Source organism: Thunnus thynnus, chromosome 5, assembly GCF_963924715.1.
Source record: "Thunnus thynnus chromosome 5, fThuThy2.1, whole genome shotgun sequence".
In the NCBI taxonomy this organism is placed as follows: Eukaryota; Metazoa; Chordata; class Actinopteri; order Scombriformes; family Scombridae; genus Thunnus; species Thunnus thynnus.
In genome coordinates, this window is record NC_089521.1 from 31,743,457 (window position 1) to 31,763,753 (window position 20,297).

The 20,297-nt window shown below is 38.3% G+C and overlaps 1 protein-coding gene across 2 annotated transcripts in view; it reads right to left on the reverse strand.

Moving 5' to 3' along the window:
• Positions 1–72: 72 nt before the first annotated feature.
• LOC137183578 (receptor-type tyrosine-protein phosphatase beta-like) overlaps positions 73–20,297 on the reverse strand; it is a 53,820-nt gene continuing 33,595 nt past the window's right edge. The window contains exons 17-35 of one of the 2 annotated variants that reach the window (XR_010928503.1): positions 18,893–19,159; positions 17,713–18,018; positions 17,310–17,582; positions 16,511–16,654; positions 15,299–15,554; positions 13,883–13,995; positions 13,595–13,700; positions 12,111–12,188; positions 10,684–10,701; positions 10,500–10,581; positions 9,525–9,615; positions 8,850–8,926; positions 7,955–8,089; positions 6,946–7,068; positions 6,436–6,599; positions 5,596–5,731; positions 4,107–4,227; positions 1,424–3,909; positions 73–1,389 (exon numbers count right to left, since the gene is read on the reverse strand). Coding sequence is in view for 1 of the 2 variants with exons in the window: in XM_067590733.1 (XP_067446834.1) it covers positions 3,887–3,909; positions 4,107–4,227; positions 5,596–5,731; positions 6,436–6,599; positions 6,946–7,068; positions 7,955–8,089; positions 8,850–8,926; positions 9,525–9,615; positions 10,500–10,581; positions 10,684–10,701; positions 12,111–12,188; positions 13,595–13,700; positions 13,883–13,995; positions 15,299–15,554; positions 16,511–16,654; positions 17,310–17,582; positions 17,713–18,018; positions 18,893–19,159 (2,513 nt within the window). In the remaining variant the exon portion in view is untranslated. Of the gene's footprint in view, positions 3,910–4,106; positions 4,228–5,595; positions 5,732–6,435; positions 6,600–6,945; positions 7,069–7,954; positions 8,090–8,849; positions 8,927–9,524; positions 9,616–10,499; positions 10,582–10,683; positions 10,702–12,110; positions 12,189–13,594; positions 13,701–13,882; positions 13,996–15,298; positions 15,555–16,510; positions 16,655–17,309; positions 17,583–17,712; positions 18,019–18,892; positions 19,160–20,297 lie in introns of both variants that reach the window. The other variant, XM_067590733.1, reaches the window with a different exon arrangement.

Sequence of the window (20,297 nt, forward strand, 5' to 3'; positions counted from 1 at the left end):
GCGCAGGCGGTGCGGTTTGGGACAGCCGGGGCCTCTCCCAGCGGGGACATAATGAATGACTAACAGAAAAAACATAATTACTTGTTTTATTCAAACACCCACAGAAATGCGTCACGATATGTCACATACACAATATAATATTCACATGAAGCCAAAAGACTAAACTGTTACAGAGAGGAAGATTTCTGTCTCACATTCCTTCACAGTGACTTTACAGTCATGTTGCAGCAGGTATGCTTCCATTATGGATGAATAATCATAGAAATAACAGATTTCTACATCTTCTGTGCCGTTTCATTAACAGTATGCTTCCCTCTGAACAATTCCTCTTTTCCAAAAAAAAATTAAAAAAAATAGTACAGTTAAAGGACGGGTTCACAATTCTTCAAGTGTGTATTTAAACGACAGTCAGGTGCCCATATGAGCAGTGAAAGAGGTTTTCCTCGCTGTAATCATTCCCCTTGTTCATACTAGCTATTAAAAGATCCCCTTCAAATGTGCTTTCAATGTAAGTGATGGAGGCCAAAATCCACAGTGTGTCCACACAGCCATTTAGTGCAAAAATACATTTAAACTCAGTCTGAGTTAGTCATATCAAGTGGAGATCTGCCTCATTTAGCATCAAATTCCCTCTTTAAGTGCATTATGAAGGGATCTCTTCATGGTCAGTATGAACAGGAGGAATGATTACAGCAAGAAAAACCTGTTTAAATGCTCATTTTGGGCTCCTGACTGTTGTTTTAAGACAGATTTTTAAAAAATGTGAACATATCCTTTAATTTTGGAGGAAAAAACAAATAATAAACACTAAAAATAATATCTTACACACATTTATGATTTAATAAAATACTTTTTATCTTTCGCTGATACAAGAATCTGTCATAGCTGTACAACAATACATTGAGAACAACATTGAGATTAATTAAAGAAAAAATCCGATATACAGTGGAGACTGTCAGGATTTAACATCGTTAGTTTATGTTGTTAACAAAATCTGATCAAACCACACAGTCAGTTTTACATTGTTAAACGTTAAATAAATAATACAAAAGATGTTTTTTTTCCTAAACTTAGCTTTGCTTAAGTAGTGAATGTTTAAAGGACAGGTTCACGGTTTTTCACGTCTGTCTTGAAACAACAGTCAGGAGCCTGAATGAATGAATGAATGAATGAATCCACAGTCTGTGTAAAAATGGACTTCAGTGTTTTTGACTGTTGTTTGAAAAACAGACCTGAAACATTGTTAACGTATCCTTTATGTTTTTATCTACACAGTGAAAACATTATGACATGGATGGATTATGAGAGATCAGGACTTTGCTGTTGGTTCAAAAACTGCACCTGAACTTCAGTCTTTTTTTTTTTTTATGATGGAGATGAAACTTTCTGCTACATCAGATCTACACTCACACACAAATTATACAAACAACTACACTATAAATGTGATTGAGAAGTAAATACTGCATCAGAGACTCCATCAGCTCTAATATCTCTAATATTAAATGATCTGAAGCTACACATCATGAGTTGTGTCTTATTATGTGTTTGGTGTGTGATATTACTATTTTACTAACTTGTAAACAATATTTAACATTTTAACAGGATCATATTATGATTGTTTTATCTTATCTTTGTCTTATTGCTGACTGCATGTGTTAAAATATGGTTATAATCGGTGTTATTAGTTGTGTTTTGTTGCTTTGTGTTGCTTTGCACGTCTACACGAGTGCTCCTATTGTATATTATTGTCTTATATTGTATTGAGAGTATTTTATCTTTTGTATGTGCTCATGGACTACATGATAATTATCCCTTTGGCTAACATATTTTCAGAATTGTAATTAATATGCACCGTTTCTGTCAAATAAATGAATAAACTTGTTCTTTTAAACTGCGACACCCTCACAGCGCTCCGCTTTTTGACTCACACACCGGTTCCGTCGCTTTTATCTGGCTGATTCATTCTCACTTTTAACAAAGGAAATATTTCTGGGTCTAACACGAGGTCAAAGACGTTACCGACGGCCTCGTGTTCCCCACGTTTCCTACATGTTTCCGCCTCCTGATCGCAGCTGATCATCATCCTCGCAAATTAACCGCAATAAATCCAAAAACAGCTGCTTTAGTTGACATCAATTCATAAGTTAAAAGAAGAAATGTACATCCTCTCGATAAATCAAATTGTGAAAATATAATTTGCAACAGGCTCTAACAAAACTAAACTAAACACGTCTATTCATGCGTTCGTGTTTTACTGTTTCCTGTTGCTCTGCGTCACATATGCTCTATCTGGAAAATGCTTATTTTGTTGCTGTTGTTGTCTTCATAACATCTTGTTGTCTAAAAAGTTCTCAGCTTCAGAACAAAAGGACTGCAGCTGGCTAACACCGACACATTTACAGAAAACATTGATTAATGTTCACTGTCAATAAATAAATACATAACATGAAAGTTTAATCAGGACGTTTCTACTTTTGACTGACTTTTGTTGTGGAAATCTGCAAAACCACCAGCAGTTCACAGCGTCTCTCTTCCTTAATCTAATATCTTATTTTCTCTAACATTAGATGTTATAAAAAAATATAGTTTAATGGACTTTTGTTTGTATATTTGGTTGTTTGTTTGTTTGTTTGGGATGGAGGATGTTTGAAATGTGTGGACTGCATGGTTTATAGCAGTTGATTTATAGCAGTTGAAAGCAAATAACTTGACTCTCATAGTTTACATCAAAACTTTTACATCATTTTTCACAAATCTACTGTAGATAACAAAATAAAACGCAAGGTTCCTGTAAATACAAATTATTGTAATATAACCTTGTTACATCTAATACTGCCCCCGCGTGAGGAGATGCATTAAAACTATGGTTGTGCCATAATATCTGAATGTTGAATGTGTACAGCTTTAGCCTGTGCAACCTTTACAGATTTGTTCTTCACAAACAGAACATAAACATGTGGTGATGCCCTCAGATACTTTCCCTCAACAGTATAATAAATCTATTTTATTCTTAAATGAATTATAAGAAATAAACAAAACATAAAGGCCTACATTTGCACTGCACCAGTTAACGACCCCGCAATGAAAACTCCTGGAAAAACTGTCTCATGGTTGAACCTAATTGTTGACTTCTGGCTTATAGTATCTACAGTTTGATGTAATGGAATAATAATAAAAATATATATTGCAAAAAATAAAGGACAGAAGACAAAAAATAACACCGACATGTCAGTGTAATCTGTCGCAGCCCTTCTCCCAGCGCTACAGCTACGCATTCACCAGTAACAACCTCTGTAAAAAACCAGTTTGAGTCAGGTGCAGCTTCTGCTTATCTAAAAGTCACTCTGATCGTTAAAACATTCCTTTCTGTGCACTAATACAAAACAATGCAGACTAGTAATTAACCCTTATGATGCAGCTTATAATTACTATAAAATCTCTGCATGAATCAGCAGGTTTGTTACTAATCTGACTTTTTTGGCTTCGGGGGCCCCTGATCCTGGGCCCCTGATCCTGGGCCCCCTGGAGGCCCCTGGAGACCCTTTCAGAAATCCATCCATGCATTATGAATCACTTTCCAAAAAAAAAGCACTACAGACTTTATTATTTTCTATCATTTAACATAACTGCAATGTGCAAATATTATATATATCTTCTAAAACACAATAACAATACTTAACTTAAAAAGCAGCTGTTATAGAAATATTGGGGCAAAATATATACAAACACATACAGATATGATGTCAGCATATGTACACGTTAGATGCATAAATAATTATATAGTTTTCTCTATTTAGAAATATCTGTAAATGAAAATATAAACAGTGATAGAAAAATAAAAATTCCCTGTAGTGCTCAACATATGTCTCAGTAGTCAATACAATCTTTAACGTCTGGTGCACAGCGTCTCTGTGGGTCGAAACAACACACAAACACAGAGGATCAGTATCTTCCACGGTCAGATATATTTAAATCTAATGTCTGAAAAAAAACGCAGCTCCGGGTCATGGATTAAAGAGCTGCGGGTCTGACTGGAGCAGAGAAACCCGATGATGATGATGATGATGATGATGATGATGATGATGATGATGATGAGACTCACTCACCTCTCTGGCCAGTGTAGTTCACATTTTCGTAGATGGGGTAGAGGAGGTTCTCCTGCTCGCTGCGCAGCTTCCTCGCTCGCAGCACGTCGCGTACGCACTGGTGAAGATACGCGTACTGACACTGAGACGACAGAGAGGAGGAGAGGAAACAGCATTACAACAAATAAACTAACTGAAACCAAGCTGTGGAAAGTTAATAAGTACATTTACTTGAGTATATACTTATTACTGCGCTATATTAAAGCTGCAACGATTAGTCAAGTGAACTGTTATGATGATCTATTAAGTCCAGACATGTTTTAAGACATATAAAAATACTACGCTTTGAGTAATAATTTGTGTCGAATATGGTTTTTACACAATAAAAGTTCTCTAAACTTCTTAAAGTCTCAGTGAAAGTTAGAGCGTCTTTAGCTGCTGTGTTGTGACGTATTTCCCAGTAAAAAGGAATAAGTGGTGGCGGTGTGAAGTTATGTTGGCCGCGAAGCTTGCAAAAAATGTTTGGTTTGTCCGTTCTGGGCTACTGTAGAAACATGGCTGCCTCCGTGGACCCGCTCCCTGTGTAGATATAAAGGGCTCATTCTAAGGTAACAAAAACACAACGGTTCTTATTTTCAGGTGATTAAACACTAATTAAAACATACTTATGAATATTATATTCCATTTCTGCCAAGTCTGTTCCGCTAGATGCCACTAAATTCTGCACACTGCACCTTTAAGTAAAAGTATAGAAGTATTACCAGCTACATTTACTTAAAGTATTCGTACTCGTTTTGCAGAAAATCGAGCTGTGACTGATAAGTTAAATAAATGTAACAAAGTACATTATTAATCCTGATGAGTCAATAAATAAGCAGCATTTTATTAATGTAGCTGCTGGAGGTGGAGATTGTTTGAACGGCTTTATAAAGGTCACAAGATAAATCTGAGACGTCTTGAGATGATAGATTTGGGTAGGAAAGAAGGAAAAAATGTTCTGCTACATACATTAGATTCGTTTTTCAGGACTTTTCTTTAATCTTTGCATTTTTGTGAAATATTGCAGAGTTTTGCCTCTTTGGGCCTCAAACTGTTATTTATTTGAAACCATTTGAGGGGAAATGTCTCTTTGGTTGAACTGCAAAAAACTCAGAGACATCTGAAACATGACAAAGAGACACAAATACACAATGAATTTAGGTAAAGGGCCACAAGCCAAGTAGTTTGGGAAACCACTGGTTTATTTTTTAACAATGCAGTATAATTTATAAGCTCATCATTATGTTATTTTACGTAAAATTTTAATCTGAAACATAACCACTAACTAAAACTGTAAAATAAATGTGGTGGAGTAAATGTACAGTAAATGTGCTTTGTTACTTTCCAAAAGTGCTTATAATGTTGCTCTTGTATCACACACACACACACACACACACACACACACACACACACACACACACACACACACACACACACACACACATCGTGTTCTCAGCGTGGTCGGTCCTACCTCAGTCTGCACCATGTGCGATCGGTGAAGACGCAGGTCAAACACAGAGCCGTAGATATCCAGCGAGTCCTTGGTGTCCATCTGCTGCAGCACACGATCCAGAACGATGAAGGTCCCTGTTCGACCCACACCAGCACTGACACACACACACACACACACACACACACACACACACACACACACACCAAACTACAGTTACAAAACACATAATTTAACATGTACAAATATTCAGCAGTAGTGTGAAGGTGTGTTAGCATGTTAGCATGTTAGCAGTGTGACCCCCCCCCCCATCACTTTGTTCCAGACTGAAATATGTATTAGATGGATTAAGATGAAACTGGGTTCTGACATTCATGTTGCTACGGAGGCTCAGAGGTGTCATAGAGACAAAAGAAAGCTAATTTGTGCTCTCCATTTAATATTGTTTTTTTGCATGAGACATACGCTCTCAGGCTCTGTCTCTCGCTGTCCGAACAAATTTCTTGAGAAATAAGAGGAAATAAGACACTGCTTAAAACTATCGTGTGGAGTTTTCTTCAAACATTTCGTTATGTTCTGTAACATTTAGGAAACGTTAAAGAACATAGAAACTCAGGGCTCTACTGGATAATGCAACCATCATATATGTTTATGTTCTGACCATCAGTTTAAATTATTAATTATTCTGGCAGTTTGATGGACGGCTCTAAATACTACAATACCCATGATCCTCAGCTGCTGTTGCAATGGAGAGGAAGCCAGTCAGAGGTGTGACTCAGAGCCATAATGAAATAAAAAAACGTTCTGTTGTTGTAGTTGTAAACAAAGCACATCACCATGGTTACCGAATTCATTGTGTACCTGCAGTGGACCACTGTGGGTCCAGATCCAGGAGTCCTGTTGACGTAGTCTCTGACCGTCCGGACGAACTGGATGAGGGACTGCGTGGTCTCTGGGACTCCGTGATCGGGCCACACGGTGTAGTGAAACTGACGCACCAGGCGTGTGAAGCTCAGCTGTTCCTCCTGATAAACACACAAGGACGCGAGGATTAAAGGACTTAAGTCTCAGCAGGATTTGGAAAAACTTGTTGCTCAACTTGTTTTATCCTCGTATTTTATCTGTCTTATTCTATTTTCTATTCTCTTACCTCTTCAATAACTATTTTAACTGTACTTAAATCCTTTTATAATGTATTTCTTTTGCACTTTGTCTTAAATGCTTTTAATGTTTTATGTAAAGCACTTTGCCTTGTTGTTGAAATGTGCTACACAAATAAACCTGCCTCGCCTCATATAACGCTGCTTTGTTCAGTATGACTCACTGAAAACTAAATAATAAAATGTTTAAATGATAAAATGAGTTCAGTACGCTGCAGATCTTGAACTCTCGGATGGTCCACTCCGGCAGAACAGACTCCGACAGCATCTGGACGATCAGGTCTCCGTAGTACAGAGGGTCCTGGTCAAACGGCCAGTAGTGATCACACTTCACCTGAAGACAGAGAAGACGTATAACTGAACAACTACGCTGGAAAAAGAGACATAAAACAACATTTAAATAAAGTTTGGTACTATAGAGAATGGAAGAAGCGGTAATAATCTTACTGACTGATCTGTTTTAGTTCAAAAAACTCAAGAAACACTTTTAGGTGGCTTTAATACCTCAACACACACAAGTTTTAAAAGTTAAAATTTTGTGTCATTAACTTCACAAATACTCCAAAAGTGTCTGTTAATACAAAAACACCAAAACCTGATGATTACTGTTGATGTTTCCTCTCTATTAAACTTAAACTGTAGCTATAAATACTTTATATGGACTTGTGTTTGTCCAGTAATAAATACATTTATCAGTTTAAAGGGGACATGTTGTATGCACATTTCCAGGTCTATATTTATATTCTGGGGCTCTACTGGAATATCTTTGCATGATTTACAGTTAAAAACTCCTTATTTATCTTCTACTGGTCCTTTATGCAGCCCCTCAGTTCAGCCTCCGTCTGAAACAGGCCGTTTTACTTCCTGTCTCTTTAAGGCCCCGCCTCCTGATGAGCCCACTCTGTTCTGATTGGCTAGTTTCCAGGGGCTGCGTCAACAAACCATGCAACAAACTGCAGTAGTGGCATTTCACTACTTTTCTCGTTCTTCACTTGAAATGTCAACTTCTCAAATACATGTTTGAGCCAAAATCCGATCCGAAATATGAGAGTCGACAACATGAACAACACATGGAAAAACCTTAGCAACAACCTTAGCAACCAAGGCTACAGAACGGACGTTGTTTCTTGCAGACAAGCTGATGTTGGCTTGTAGAAGGAGGTATTATTCCACGACCCAAACCGCTACCACAGAGAGACAGATGATGCTCGTCCACCTACCCTGCCTTTCTCCACACACTGGGTCACCATCACGATGTTGTGGACGTTCTGCTCCCACACCATCTTCCAGAAGTCGTCTTTAGTTCCCGGCAGAGGACCCTGCGTAGCAATGTACTCCCGACGGAAGTTATTACCCTGAAACACGCAGTCACACACATCACGACATGTCAGAGGAGAAACAGCCTATATGCAAAACAATAAATGCTCTTAATACTAACACTAACTGCCTGTTGGTTCCTCACACAGCTCAGCACTTCATTTTTATTATCTTTATTCTTCCTGTTGTTGCTTATTGTCTGAATTGTGTGTATAGTACATATATACACAAGTTAGAGCTACTTTTAACAAATTATACTGTTGAATAGTCTAATCTATAACTGCATATTTTATAAACTGATCAATTTACATATAAAATATTGATCTGAAAAGTAGCTTCTAACTGCAGCGGTGAAATAAATGTAATGCAGTAAAAAGTAGAGCGACAATGATTAGTCGATTAATCAATTAGTTGATTGACAGAAAATTAATCTGCAACTTTATTTTAATAATCGAATAATCATTCAATCACTTTTTAAAGCAGAAATGCAAAATATTTGCCATTTCCAGTTTCTTAAATGTGAGGATTTAATGCTGAGGGGAATTATAACGAACATTTTTCACTATTTCTGACATTTTACAGCTAAAACAATTAATTGATTAATCAAGAAAACAGTCTGAACTATTAGAATGAAAATAATGGTTAGTAAAAAGTACAACATTTCTCTCTGAACTAAACTGAAATACTCAAGTTAAGCATAAATAACTCATAATCGTACTATACAGGACAGTACTTGAGTAAATGTTTATTCAATGTTCATTTAAAACATGTTTCGTCAGCGCAGCGTGCGGATCTTACAGGAATGTAGCTGGCGTTGATGTAGTCGGAGCAGGGATCATCATCCACGTACGACAGCTTCACCCTCGTCGAGTCATCTGAACACGACAGAAACAGACCAGAGATGTGTCCAAACATTTACTTTAAAATATGTTAAAGACCTCCTGAAAAATAATTTTACTTATCTTAAAATATATTAAAGACTTCCTGAAAAAGAGTCTGAAATACAGTAATTTTACTTATCTTAAAATATGTAGTTGTGACTGAAGATTGGACAAATTGTACAGAATCAGTAGTTTTCTTTCTTTCTTCATTTAACAGTTAATCTATTAATAAACTCATAAGTATATTCTGTTTTTGTTGTTGTTGTTGTAAGAACACCTGTGCAATCTAAAACACTCTACTTTTGTCCACCCAACTAACGTACACAATGGGGGCAAAATATTAGGAAGACTTTTCAATATAATGAATGTAAATAATTCTTTATTATGTAGAAGCTTTTCCATCCCTCATTATTCTTATTTAATGTAGTTTAGTGTATCTTGCTTGAGATCTTTGATCAGCATTTCACTTTGAATTCATGCACAGCTGATTTTATGTATTTGTATGTGTTTAATGTGCAAATAAATAAATTAAAATATAATAAAATAATGATTAGAAGCAGAGCGGTGTAATCTCCTCTGCCGTCTCACTCACAGGGCAGGATGTTGTTGTATCGGTTCTTGCCGCGGTTCTCCGGCAGCAGCGCGGTGTCCAGAGGCTGGTTACGACCCACATCCTTCAGGTCCTGACGGGAAAACAACACATCAGAGGGTCAGAAATGTCACGAATCCTCACGACCCAAACCAAAAACAAGCCTGAGTTTGAGTTTCTCATATTTTATTTATTGAGGTAGCTGTTCAATTGTATTTTCTGCAAGTTTTAATTAAGTTTTTTTAAGGAAATCAACTTGAGTTTCCACTTTAGTTACTTCATAGAAAATACATTTCCCAACATGATCTAAATACTGTTTCAACTGAATTCTTTGTTTATTTATTTTGCGAACCTGAAAAAGCAGAAAAATCTAAATTCAATGAGTTTGAAAAACTTCAATCAGCCAAAATGTTTAAATTTGTAAAACATCCTTAAAACTGTTAAAACCTGTAAATCTACACACGTTCATCAGTATCTGCAGCTGCTTCTGTGTTAAATGTTGCATGAAAAGTTGTTTTCTTCAACAGCAGACGTTTAAAACCCTCTCAGATATCATCAATATATTAAATCTAACTTGTGACGACAGGAAATTACTTTCATGAACCCACTTCTTCCTTAATCCTCCTCGTTAACGTCCTCGTTAACTGACTACATGAGTTTTTCTACATCCTCCAGTCTTTCCTGGAAGCTGCAGAGCAACATATAAGTGTTGAATTTTCAATAAACAAATGCTTTTATCAATTTAAAATGAAAATATTTAGAATCAGAATCAGCTTTATTGGCCGAAAATGTTTCGACAAACTTATTTATACCTTTTGCAGAATGAAATCTTGTTGTTATTGAAGAGTTTGTTAAGTTTAATGTGAATATGAACACTTTAAACACTGGATAATTATTAATTAATACCATGAGGGCTGGTTAACTGAACAGAACGGCTGTTAAATGTTGTGTTTTTGTAAATACAACCTCCTGACTCACCTCGTACTCCTCTGACAGCAGGTAGTTGGAGTCGGCCTGCAGTTTGTTGTAATGAGACTCAAAGTTCAGGATTTTGATGGGACTGCAGGAAAGAAAAATTAACGTTTATAACGAGAAAAAAACATAAAAGAGAAAGTGATGAAATAAAAAGCTTCATAACAGCAGAAATGTTTGGATTCGTTACCTTGAGATGCGACGGTTTCTGAGAGAATAAAAGAAAGAGATGAATGTTAATAATCATCAGACTGATTTATTGTGTTCAAAAGAAGCTGTTACATCAGATGATCTCCACCTGGACACAGGTGTGAACTGAACACAGTGTTCGACACGCACAGACACGCCTCGGCATGATTCAATGATTTGTTCAAAGTTACAAAATGATTTAATGAGCCTTAAACTGCATCAGCCTGCAGGGAGGAAGGAGTGGTTAAAGGACGGGTTCACAGTTTTTTCACGTCTGTTTTAAACAACAATCAGGAGCCAAATGAACAGTTTTCTTGCTCCTGTTCACACTCACCGTTAGAAGATCCCTTCATAATGCACTTACAATGGAAGTGATGGAGGACAAGCTTATCTGAAGCTTCAGCGTCCACGTGAGTCAAATCAAGTAGATATCTTTCAACGTTACAGTCTTTTTAGTGCCAAAGTTCCTCTTTTTGTTACTATACTTCCACCTGCAGCTCAACAGGGAAACACAAAGAGGGAATTTGATGCTAAAAAGACTGTAAATGTGTCAGATATCCACTTGATGTGACTAACTCAGACTGCTGAAGCTGAATAGAAGCTTCACAGAGACTTTTGAAGAAGAATACCCTTTTGGGAGCAGACTTAATAATTAAAGGAGAACACACATTTGGTTTGGAGACTTTAAATGACTGTGTGGACACACTGTGGATTTTGGCCTCCATCACTTACATTGAAAACACATTTGAAGGATCTTTTAATATCCAGTATGAACAGGAGGAATGATTACAGCGAGGAAAACCTCTTTCACTGTTCATATTAAATGTCTTATAGATCATTACACACTATATATATATTTTTTGATTCCTGTTGTTTTTGCTTTATTCTTCATTTATTGCAAAATATTATTTTCTTACTCTGACTGACAGTTATTATCAGTGATCATACTGTAGTAGAAGTACTGTATTAACCTCAGTATTACATTTACGTCAGTGTTATTATTAGTATTACTGTAGAAGTAAAGTATCAGCTTTAGTACTGTGACAGAAAAAAAAAGCTCATCAATGTGCTGTTATGATGTCTGCTAAAGGTAGATCCTGCTGCTCTCTTTCAGCTCTGTTTTTAGACCATATTTGTTTACATTTTGTCAAATTGACTCCATTAAAAGTGAAGCTGAATCAGCTGTTAGCAGCTCCTGTCTGCAGTGTATCCATGGATGTACAGACAACCATCACTGGATTACATATTATTAAGTTCTTAAGCCTTTTTTCATATCATCAAACCTCCCTTACAGACACAAATACAGTCCACATGGAGCTTTAGTCTCATTATAAGTATCAGGATTAGTGTTAGTATAAATAGTGGTAGTATAAGTAGTAGTGTTGTAGTATTATTAGTGTTTTTTCAGTGTTTTAGTGTTCGTCTCACCCTCTGACCCCGGGGTGAGCTCCTGATGTTGAGGTGTCTCTCCTCAGACTCATCCTGACTGTCGCTCTCTCCTGCACACTGATGAAAACACACACAGCAGACCTTTACACCTCTATCCACCCACGACACACACACACACACACACAAACACACACACAAACACACTCCACCCAGGACACACACACACACACACACAAACACACTCCACCCAGCACACACACACACACATAAACACACAAACACACTCCACCTAGCAACACACACACATTAACAAAGCACAGTTTACACTTTTATTTATCCGGGAGCCGTGGTGGAGTAGCAGGTTTTACAGCACCACCCTGCTGCACCTTCGTACACTAACACACCTTCATACACACTCGCCGAGCACTTTATTAGGAACACCTGCCCAGTCTGATGCAACAGCTCCGCCATAAACTCTACTTTCATTTTTAGTTTTTGTTGTCAGAAAGGTTATGTTTATTGAGGACGTAGCGGGTGGTGCTGGACTGAATTATATTTAAAAGTGTTCCTAACATTTTATCCCTTTATGTATGTTAATGGTGTGGACAAAATATTAGGAACGCCTTTCAATATATTCAGTGTATATTAAATTTAGCAAATAACAAAATATAGTTACGGGTTATTATGCTTTGTGTAATAATGGTAATACAACAAACAAAAAATAAAATAAAAATGCCGTGTAAACCTCTGTATGATGAATGAACTCTAGTACTAATCATATTTAATTTGCTGGTTACTGTGTTCAAACAATTACATATAAAGTTAATGAAAAAATGAGAATGAGCCAAAATCTCTGAAGACATTATATCATGTTTCAATGAAAGGACATAAAACCAGCTCATCCTCTGCTAACTGCTAACTACAACTAGCATTCAAATTTAAAAAATGAGTCATAATTTAGTCTCTTTTAAACATTGAAATGGTGACAGAATTGAAAAAATATTTATTTTTGCTTTGTTTTAGATCAAAAAGCTGAAACATCAAATCATTAAAGAAGCTGATTTAAATGAAATTGGCCTTTAAGAAGGCCACACATTGAATAGATGCCCTCAAAAAGTTGATTATTATATACAATTCGGATGTTCAGGTGATGTTCAAGACAAGAATCGACATGAATACGTGTCCACGTCAGTTGAAATGTTTTAAACTTGTGGTAAAAAAGTTGCATGTGGCTCCTGGAGCTTTATGAAGCTGCTTTATGAACATACAAAGAGGAAAAGGTGTAATTTACTGATTTGATTGATGCTCAGTTCAAGTGTCATTTTAGGAGAAAATAAACTGTAAATAAAGCTGAGAGAGAGCCTGAGAGACAAAACGCAGGGCAAAAACACATCACTCACTGCTGCCCGCTACAGGAATGAGAGGAGCTAAAGCAGTGAGACGTTCAGATTAAATATGAAGCTACACCCTGACATGGTGTTCGCCCGGCTGACAGAGACGTACGCATGTTTGTAGAAACTCACACTTTGCGAGATTTCTGTCTGCAGACGAGCAGAACGCTGACTCCCACCATCACAGCGATCAGAAACATGCCGGCGCTGATTCCTTCAATCACACCACTCAGAGGCTCTGCAGGAGGAAACACATTTTATTTATGTCCATCTCCCCGCTTTTCTGTCACGTCAAGTATTATGATAACTCATAATACTTTATTTTTTATCACTTAGTGTGGAAGGTTTCTTGTTCTCTGCTTCATGATAAGCTGATAAAGCTGCTGACTGACCGCAGAGTTCATGTTTATTTGTTCTCACCAGCCTCAGTGACCAGAGGGAGGGACAGGTACGTGTCGTTGTACAGAGGCGAGGAGACGATGAAGCTGTTTCTTTCTTCATCGAACAGCTGAGTGAAAGCTCGAACGCTGAGTCTGGAGGACAGAACACAGAGAGAGAGAGGAGTTAGAGTAGGTTACGATGGAAAAAATGTGTTTAATTCAGTTGTAGTTGATTTTCTAGTGATCTTTCCACTTCAGACTTTAAAGGATGTTGCTGGAGATTTTCTATGTTTGGAGCCAAACCAACAATGAACTGATCCATTTACAACTATTGTGTGTGTAGTGTGTGTATCCAAAGCCTGATATATCTTATTCCTCTGTGCCGTAGACCTCCGTTGTTGTCCATAAACTGCTCTTAAAAAGCTGCACTGGGTGACGTGTTCCTTCATCCCTGAGGATCACGGTTGAATTAGTTTGTTTAGAAACAGCTCCAAAGACTAATAACAGCATCATGTTTTCTCTGTAAAGTATTTCTGTCAGGAAGAGGCCACCGTGCATGCACAAGCGATCTGCTAGCTTGTTGTGCTACGTATCATCTGGACTTTGGACTATTTGTACTTACTTTGCTTTGTTTTAGGCCAAAACACTTTAAAGCTGAAGGTCATTAAAGGAGCTGATTTAAATGAAATTGGCTTTTAAAAAAAGATGTTTGACTCAACAATCTCAAGAGAAAAGAGCGGCCGCATGTTCAATATATGCTCCCAAAAAAATCAGTTAATAAACACGACATATTCTGTACATTTCTAGGTCTATATTTATGTTCTGGGGATCTACTGGAATATCTTTAAACTAATTATTTATCTAATACTGGTCCTTTATGCAGCCCCTCAGTTCAGCCTCTGTCTTGAACAGCTCCTGTCTCTTTAAGGCCCCGCCTCCTGATGAGCCCACTCTGTTCTGATTGGTCAGCTTCAGGAAGCTGCATTAAGTCCGACTTCCGGCGACGTCAACAAACCGTGAAAAAAAAAATAGTTGTGGGATTTCACTGCTTTTTCTCTTTCTTTACTCGAAACGCCAACTTCTCAAATACATTAGTACATGTTTGAGCCAAAATCTGAACACAAACAACACACAGTGTGCAACAACCTTAGCAACAACCGTAGCAACCAAGGTTATGGAACAGACGGCCGTTTATGGGCGACGAGCCGACGTCAGCTCATCAGCCAGATGGAAAAAACCGTTGCAAACAAAGCGTTCAGAGCAGGTTGAGGCCCTGATTTTTGACTTGCAGGCAGCATTTGTACATATGTAGTCTACATATTGATTGACATATTGATTGGCTTGACCTGAGATCAACACCTGGGTTGAATCAGGTAAAGTTTATACAGTAAATGTTGAATGTCTCCTGATGAAGACATCATCATCTCATCTCATCTTCCTCCATCTTCCTTCGTACCTGTAAGCAGTTTTAGGTTTGAGCGGTCCGTCACAGAACTGGTCCCTGTTTCCCTCTGGGTCCGGGTCTTTGTTGTCACAGGAGCCTCCCAGCAAGTCCATGCCCGTCCCCACGCTGATGTCGAAGCTGTGGGAGCTGCTGTCGGTGCAGCGGCTGGGGAAGAAGCTGGTCTGGTAGGACTTTATGGAGCTGTTGGATTTATAGTCCAGGTAGGAGGGCAGAGGGTGCTGCTGCTCCGGCGGGACGTTCTCCATATCTTCAAAAGAAAACACAAAAAGAACAAAGAAGACGGGGGTTACAGGAACTGTGAGGGCCGCAACCATAGGTTTTGTATAATTTTATACATTTTATATTCATCTAACTGTTAAATTATAACGTTAACCCTGAAATCTTTTTATTTTTATTTCTATTTCTTGGACAAAAAGCAGCTGTTAGAATATTGACTCCAGTGGATTTACCTACTAAATGACTTGTTATTTTGGGTTAATGTAACTTTGATGAAGGTGAATTGCAGTTATTTTACACCTCAGCGTGTGTTTCCAGGTGTTTTATGTGTATAAAGTTTTGTAAAAGCTGCGTGATATCTGATAAATTGCCTCAAGTGATGTCACGGGAGTCAGCATCGGTCGGGGCTGAAGGCTACGAGTCTGAGAAGTAAAAGAAATCCTGGGGGTGTGGAGATAGGAGGAAGTGAGGTTTCCAGGTTACATTAGCTGCCACTAGCATAACACACCCCCAATCTCCCACCCATCTGTTGGCGGTCGAATTGCATTGTGGGTAATGTAGGCGCCAGGTTTTGATAAGAAAGAAGAATGTGTGGAATAAAAAAGATGATATCTCTCCTTCTGTCGCATCGATTTTCATCCTTTTTTTTTTACATGTCCGTCATGAGTCTGATGATTTTACAGGAGTGAAATTATTCTTTTATAAGTTAAATACACGTGTCAGCAGCCAACCTTTACTTAAGACACTTAATCACAGTTGGAAAAAAAAGTGTGAAAAAAGAAATCCTGTTTGTTTTTTACAGCAAAATGACTGACTGACTTTTTCATCTGTGAGTTCTGTTGTTAATGATCTTTTCTCTGCTTTCGTCCTTGTTTTTCCTTCTTTTTCTCTCTTTCTCCTGTAGGCTGGAGTCAGTTTGAACTTGAAAGGTCAGTTAGTTTAGATTAGTTAGTGAGATTATTTCCGCCTCCGTCACAGTATCTTTACCCTCCGACTCCGTCACCACCACGGTGAAGAACCTGATGGCTCCGTTGGCGTCGCTGAACCAGCTGCAGTTGAAGCTGAAGAAGATGGAGGACTTGGTGACCTCAGCTGACTTCTCATCGACCCGGATAGGGGGGCGGGGAGGACCTGGGGAACATTTCAGACATTTTTTATTATTTTAAGACAGCAGATGTCTTAACCGCGGTCATGAAACAGTCTCCAGATCATTTTATTGATGCTTTTTTTCTATAAATTCGTGACCCTGCAGCCTGTTTCTCCAAATTTGCTCTCAGCTTTAGGAGTCACTTGTTAATCTATGTCTAGTTATGATACTTTTGGGAAACACCTCTTAAAGTTAAGAAAGTTCATAAGATGGATTTTACCATTATCTTAGCCTTAACCTCTTAACATAAGCCAGTTGTTAGCGGCTTAGCATCACACAGTAATGAATAAAAGCAATTGGTGGCCACTTGGAGACGTTCTGGAGAGGTTCACGGACACCAGTGACACCACAAACTAAAAACTCCCTAGATCTGATACGGTTAGGTCTAGAGGTCTTGAATTTTATACAGGTGTGGTTGATAAGATGTAGAAGGTATGTGCTGATTTGCATAGTTCTAGCATAAAGTATGTCCTTGTTATTGTTATTCAAATATGACTCGCTGTAGACGAGGACCAAAAACACTTTTTTTGAGCCATATTTGAACTCGGTTGTGTTTTAGCCACATGCTAAACAAGCACACATCACCAGAAACTAGGAGACCTTTCAAATGAAGCCTTACAGTTCCTCATCGTGACTTACTGTCGATCATGGTGATCACGCTTTCTCGAGCCGCCTCGCTGGTGGTACTGTCGGAGTTCACCTTCACGCAGATGGTGTAGCGTTTGTGGGGAACCAGCTGGCCGATGAGGTAGGAGGTGGAGTGGGTGCGTTGTGAGTAGATCAGCTTTTGGGTATCCTGGTGCAGACACTCGATGATGTAGACGTCGTAGTCGGCATGTGGGGGCGCCCAGGAGCAGGAGATGGAGGTGGAGCTCTGAGGGCGGCAGTGGAGGTTGTGGACTGGCTCCGGCTCTACAAGACGAGACCAGAACTTATATATGTGTACTGTTTAAATACTGTACAGTTTTAAGTTTCAGATATAATGTCTGAGTTTGAATTTAAAGACTGTTTGCTATAGCTGTGCCGTAGTGCCGCCACCTACTGGTGCGGATGCTGTTGTGGATTGGCAGGCTGTAGGTGGGCGTGGCCCCGGGCTCTGTGGCGCCGGGCTCCGTGGCCCCGCTGATGGCGCGGAGGCTGAAGTTGTAGAGGCGTCCGGGATACATCCCCCTCAGGATGCGGCTGCCGGAGGTGCGGCTGTGGTACGGGTTGATGACGGACAGCTGGTCGCGAGGCGTCCACTGCAGGTCGAAGTCGTCGTAGTCGGAGCCGACGGGGCCGCTCCAGGTGATCTCCAGGGAGGTGTTGGTCACCCCCCCGAACAGGAAGGAGGTCGGCGGGTTGGGAGCTGAGGAGAGCAAGATAATCGAGAGAAAAACATTTTTGTTGCTTGTTGGTGGAGATGGAAGATATTCTCATGTTATTATATATAATATATTATATAAATCTTATGAAACTATTAACCAACTTAACAATTTTAGATATTAAATTAAACTAAATTAAAATATGTTGTAGTTGAAGTTATAATCCTTCAGATTTTCATGAAATCAAACCTTGTTTTTCATTTTATTTTTGGTTCTGCATCATACAGTCTGTACTGAAATAAAAACATTAACATGAGTCCATGTTGTGAAACAAAAAAACATGAAAACACTGTTTATCTGTATATGTACATATAATAAATATAACACTGAGTGGGGCCATTTTGAATATTGAGTACTTTTGAATGCTTTTACTTGTAAATAGTATTTTTATACTGTAGTATTGATACTTTTACCTTTGTAAAAGGTCTCAATAAGGGCTGCAACCAATGATTATTATCATTATTGATTATTATGCTCTTGATTAATTGTTTGGTCTCTAAAATGTCAGAATATTGTGGAAAAGGCCCGCCACAAGCTCCCAGTGGCGTCTTCAAATGTCAGATTTTGTCCACCAACAGTCCTCAACCCAAAGATATTCACTTTACTGTCATGGAAGACTAAGAAAACCAGAAAATATTCATGTTTAAGAAGCTGGAACTCATTGATTTTAGCCATTTTTACTTACTTAATTAATTTCCTGCCGACTAATCGATTGATTACCACTGGTTAATAGAAACACCAGCTGCTCTTCTGACGAGCTAACTAACTGACTAGCTGCTCATCGTGTGTTTATCTTATATTCCAGGAATTCCAGGACCCTTGAGAGCGGTAACACTCCGGCCTGTGTCTGCGTCTCACCCGTCCTGCCCAGCGCGCTGGCTCTGTTGGCGAGATCTTCGCTGAGACTCAGCACCACGGCTCGGTACAGCCGCCCAGGCACGAGGTTACGGAAGACGAACTCGGTGACCTCTGACCCCAGCTTTTCCTCCGCCTGCTGCGAGCCGTTGGGGTTGTAGAGAGTCAGCCGGTAGCCGCTCAGATCGCCGTCGGCTCGATCCCAGTTCACCCACAGAGCATCGGACTGGTTTCCAGTCTGAGCCTTCAGAGACGCCACCACTGCCGGGACTGAAGAGGAAAACATTCAGACGGTTTTATTAAATTAAATACTACTGAAAACATGTCCAATGTACTTTGGAATCTAAATTTTGATGATAACATATGTCTTTAATAATTTCATTAATGTTCATTTTTGTACAATATTACACATAAAGTTTGACGTTTGATGTATTTTATCAGAATTAACTTGTAGTCCATAATAATAACAATAATAATAATAATAAACTTTTAATAAATATATTTATATGTCACTTTTCAAAACATAAATAAATAATTCAGATAAAAATATATAAAACTGAAATAATAAAACAATAATAATAATATGAGATGAAGTACATTAACAGATACTTTTTTAAATAAATTAATAATAAAAAAATAATGTGTTATAAAATGCATCATGATTTACATCACGTTTAAAGAGTCGCCTCAGCTGTTTTTATTTTATTTCTGCACTTTCATAAAGTTGAGGATTCACTAAAGACTATAGATTAAAAAACAGAAATGTGGGTCAAACTCCAACAACACTGGATCCTACATTTCCCATAATGCACCTGGATATCTGTCTTTCAAGAGCCTCCCTGTTAAGTAAACAAGCCACGTCTCTCAAACGCCAGTTTGTGTCACTCTCTCCGATGACATCACTGTGACATCATCAGGCCACATAAGACATCATGCAGCTGTTTTCAGAGGCTGCAGCTGTTTAAAGCAACATAGTACATTTACTCAAGTACGCTATTAAAGTGCAAATTTGAGGTATTTGTACTTTTACTTGAGTACTTTTTCCATTTGATTCCACTTTATACGTCTACTCTTCCTCATTTATTACCTTTTATTTTGAGTATCTCAGAATTTTCTGAGTATTTATTGACTTTTAGTTTCAATCCTGAGTAATTTATTGTACTTTTTAATCAAAGTATTTATGAGATGTATGACGTGTAGTACTGTTGAATTATTTGGTACTGTACAGTAGTGTCTGTCCGAGGTCAATTTCCCTCTGGGACGATAAAGTCTTATTTCAGGGGGTCAATATTTTTCTCTTCACTGCACTTAATTGACAGCTGGAGTTATTTTACAGATTCAGAATTTACATTTATTATTATGTATACATGTTAATGCATCAGTACTACAGATGTACTTTTACTTTAAG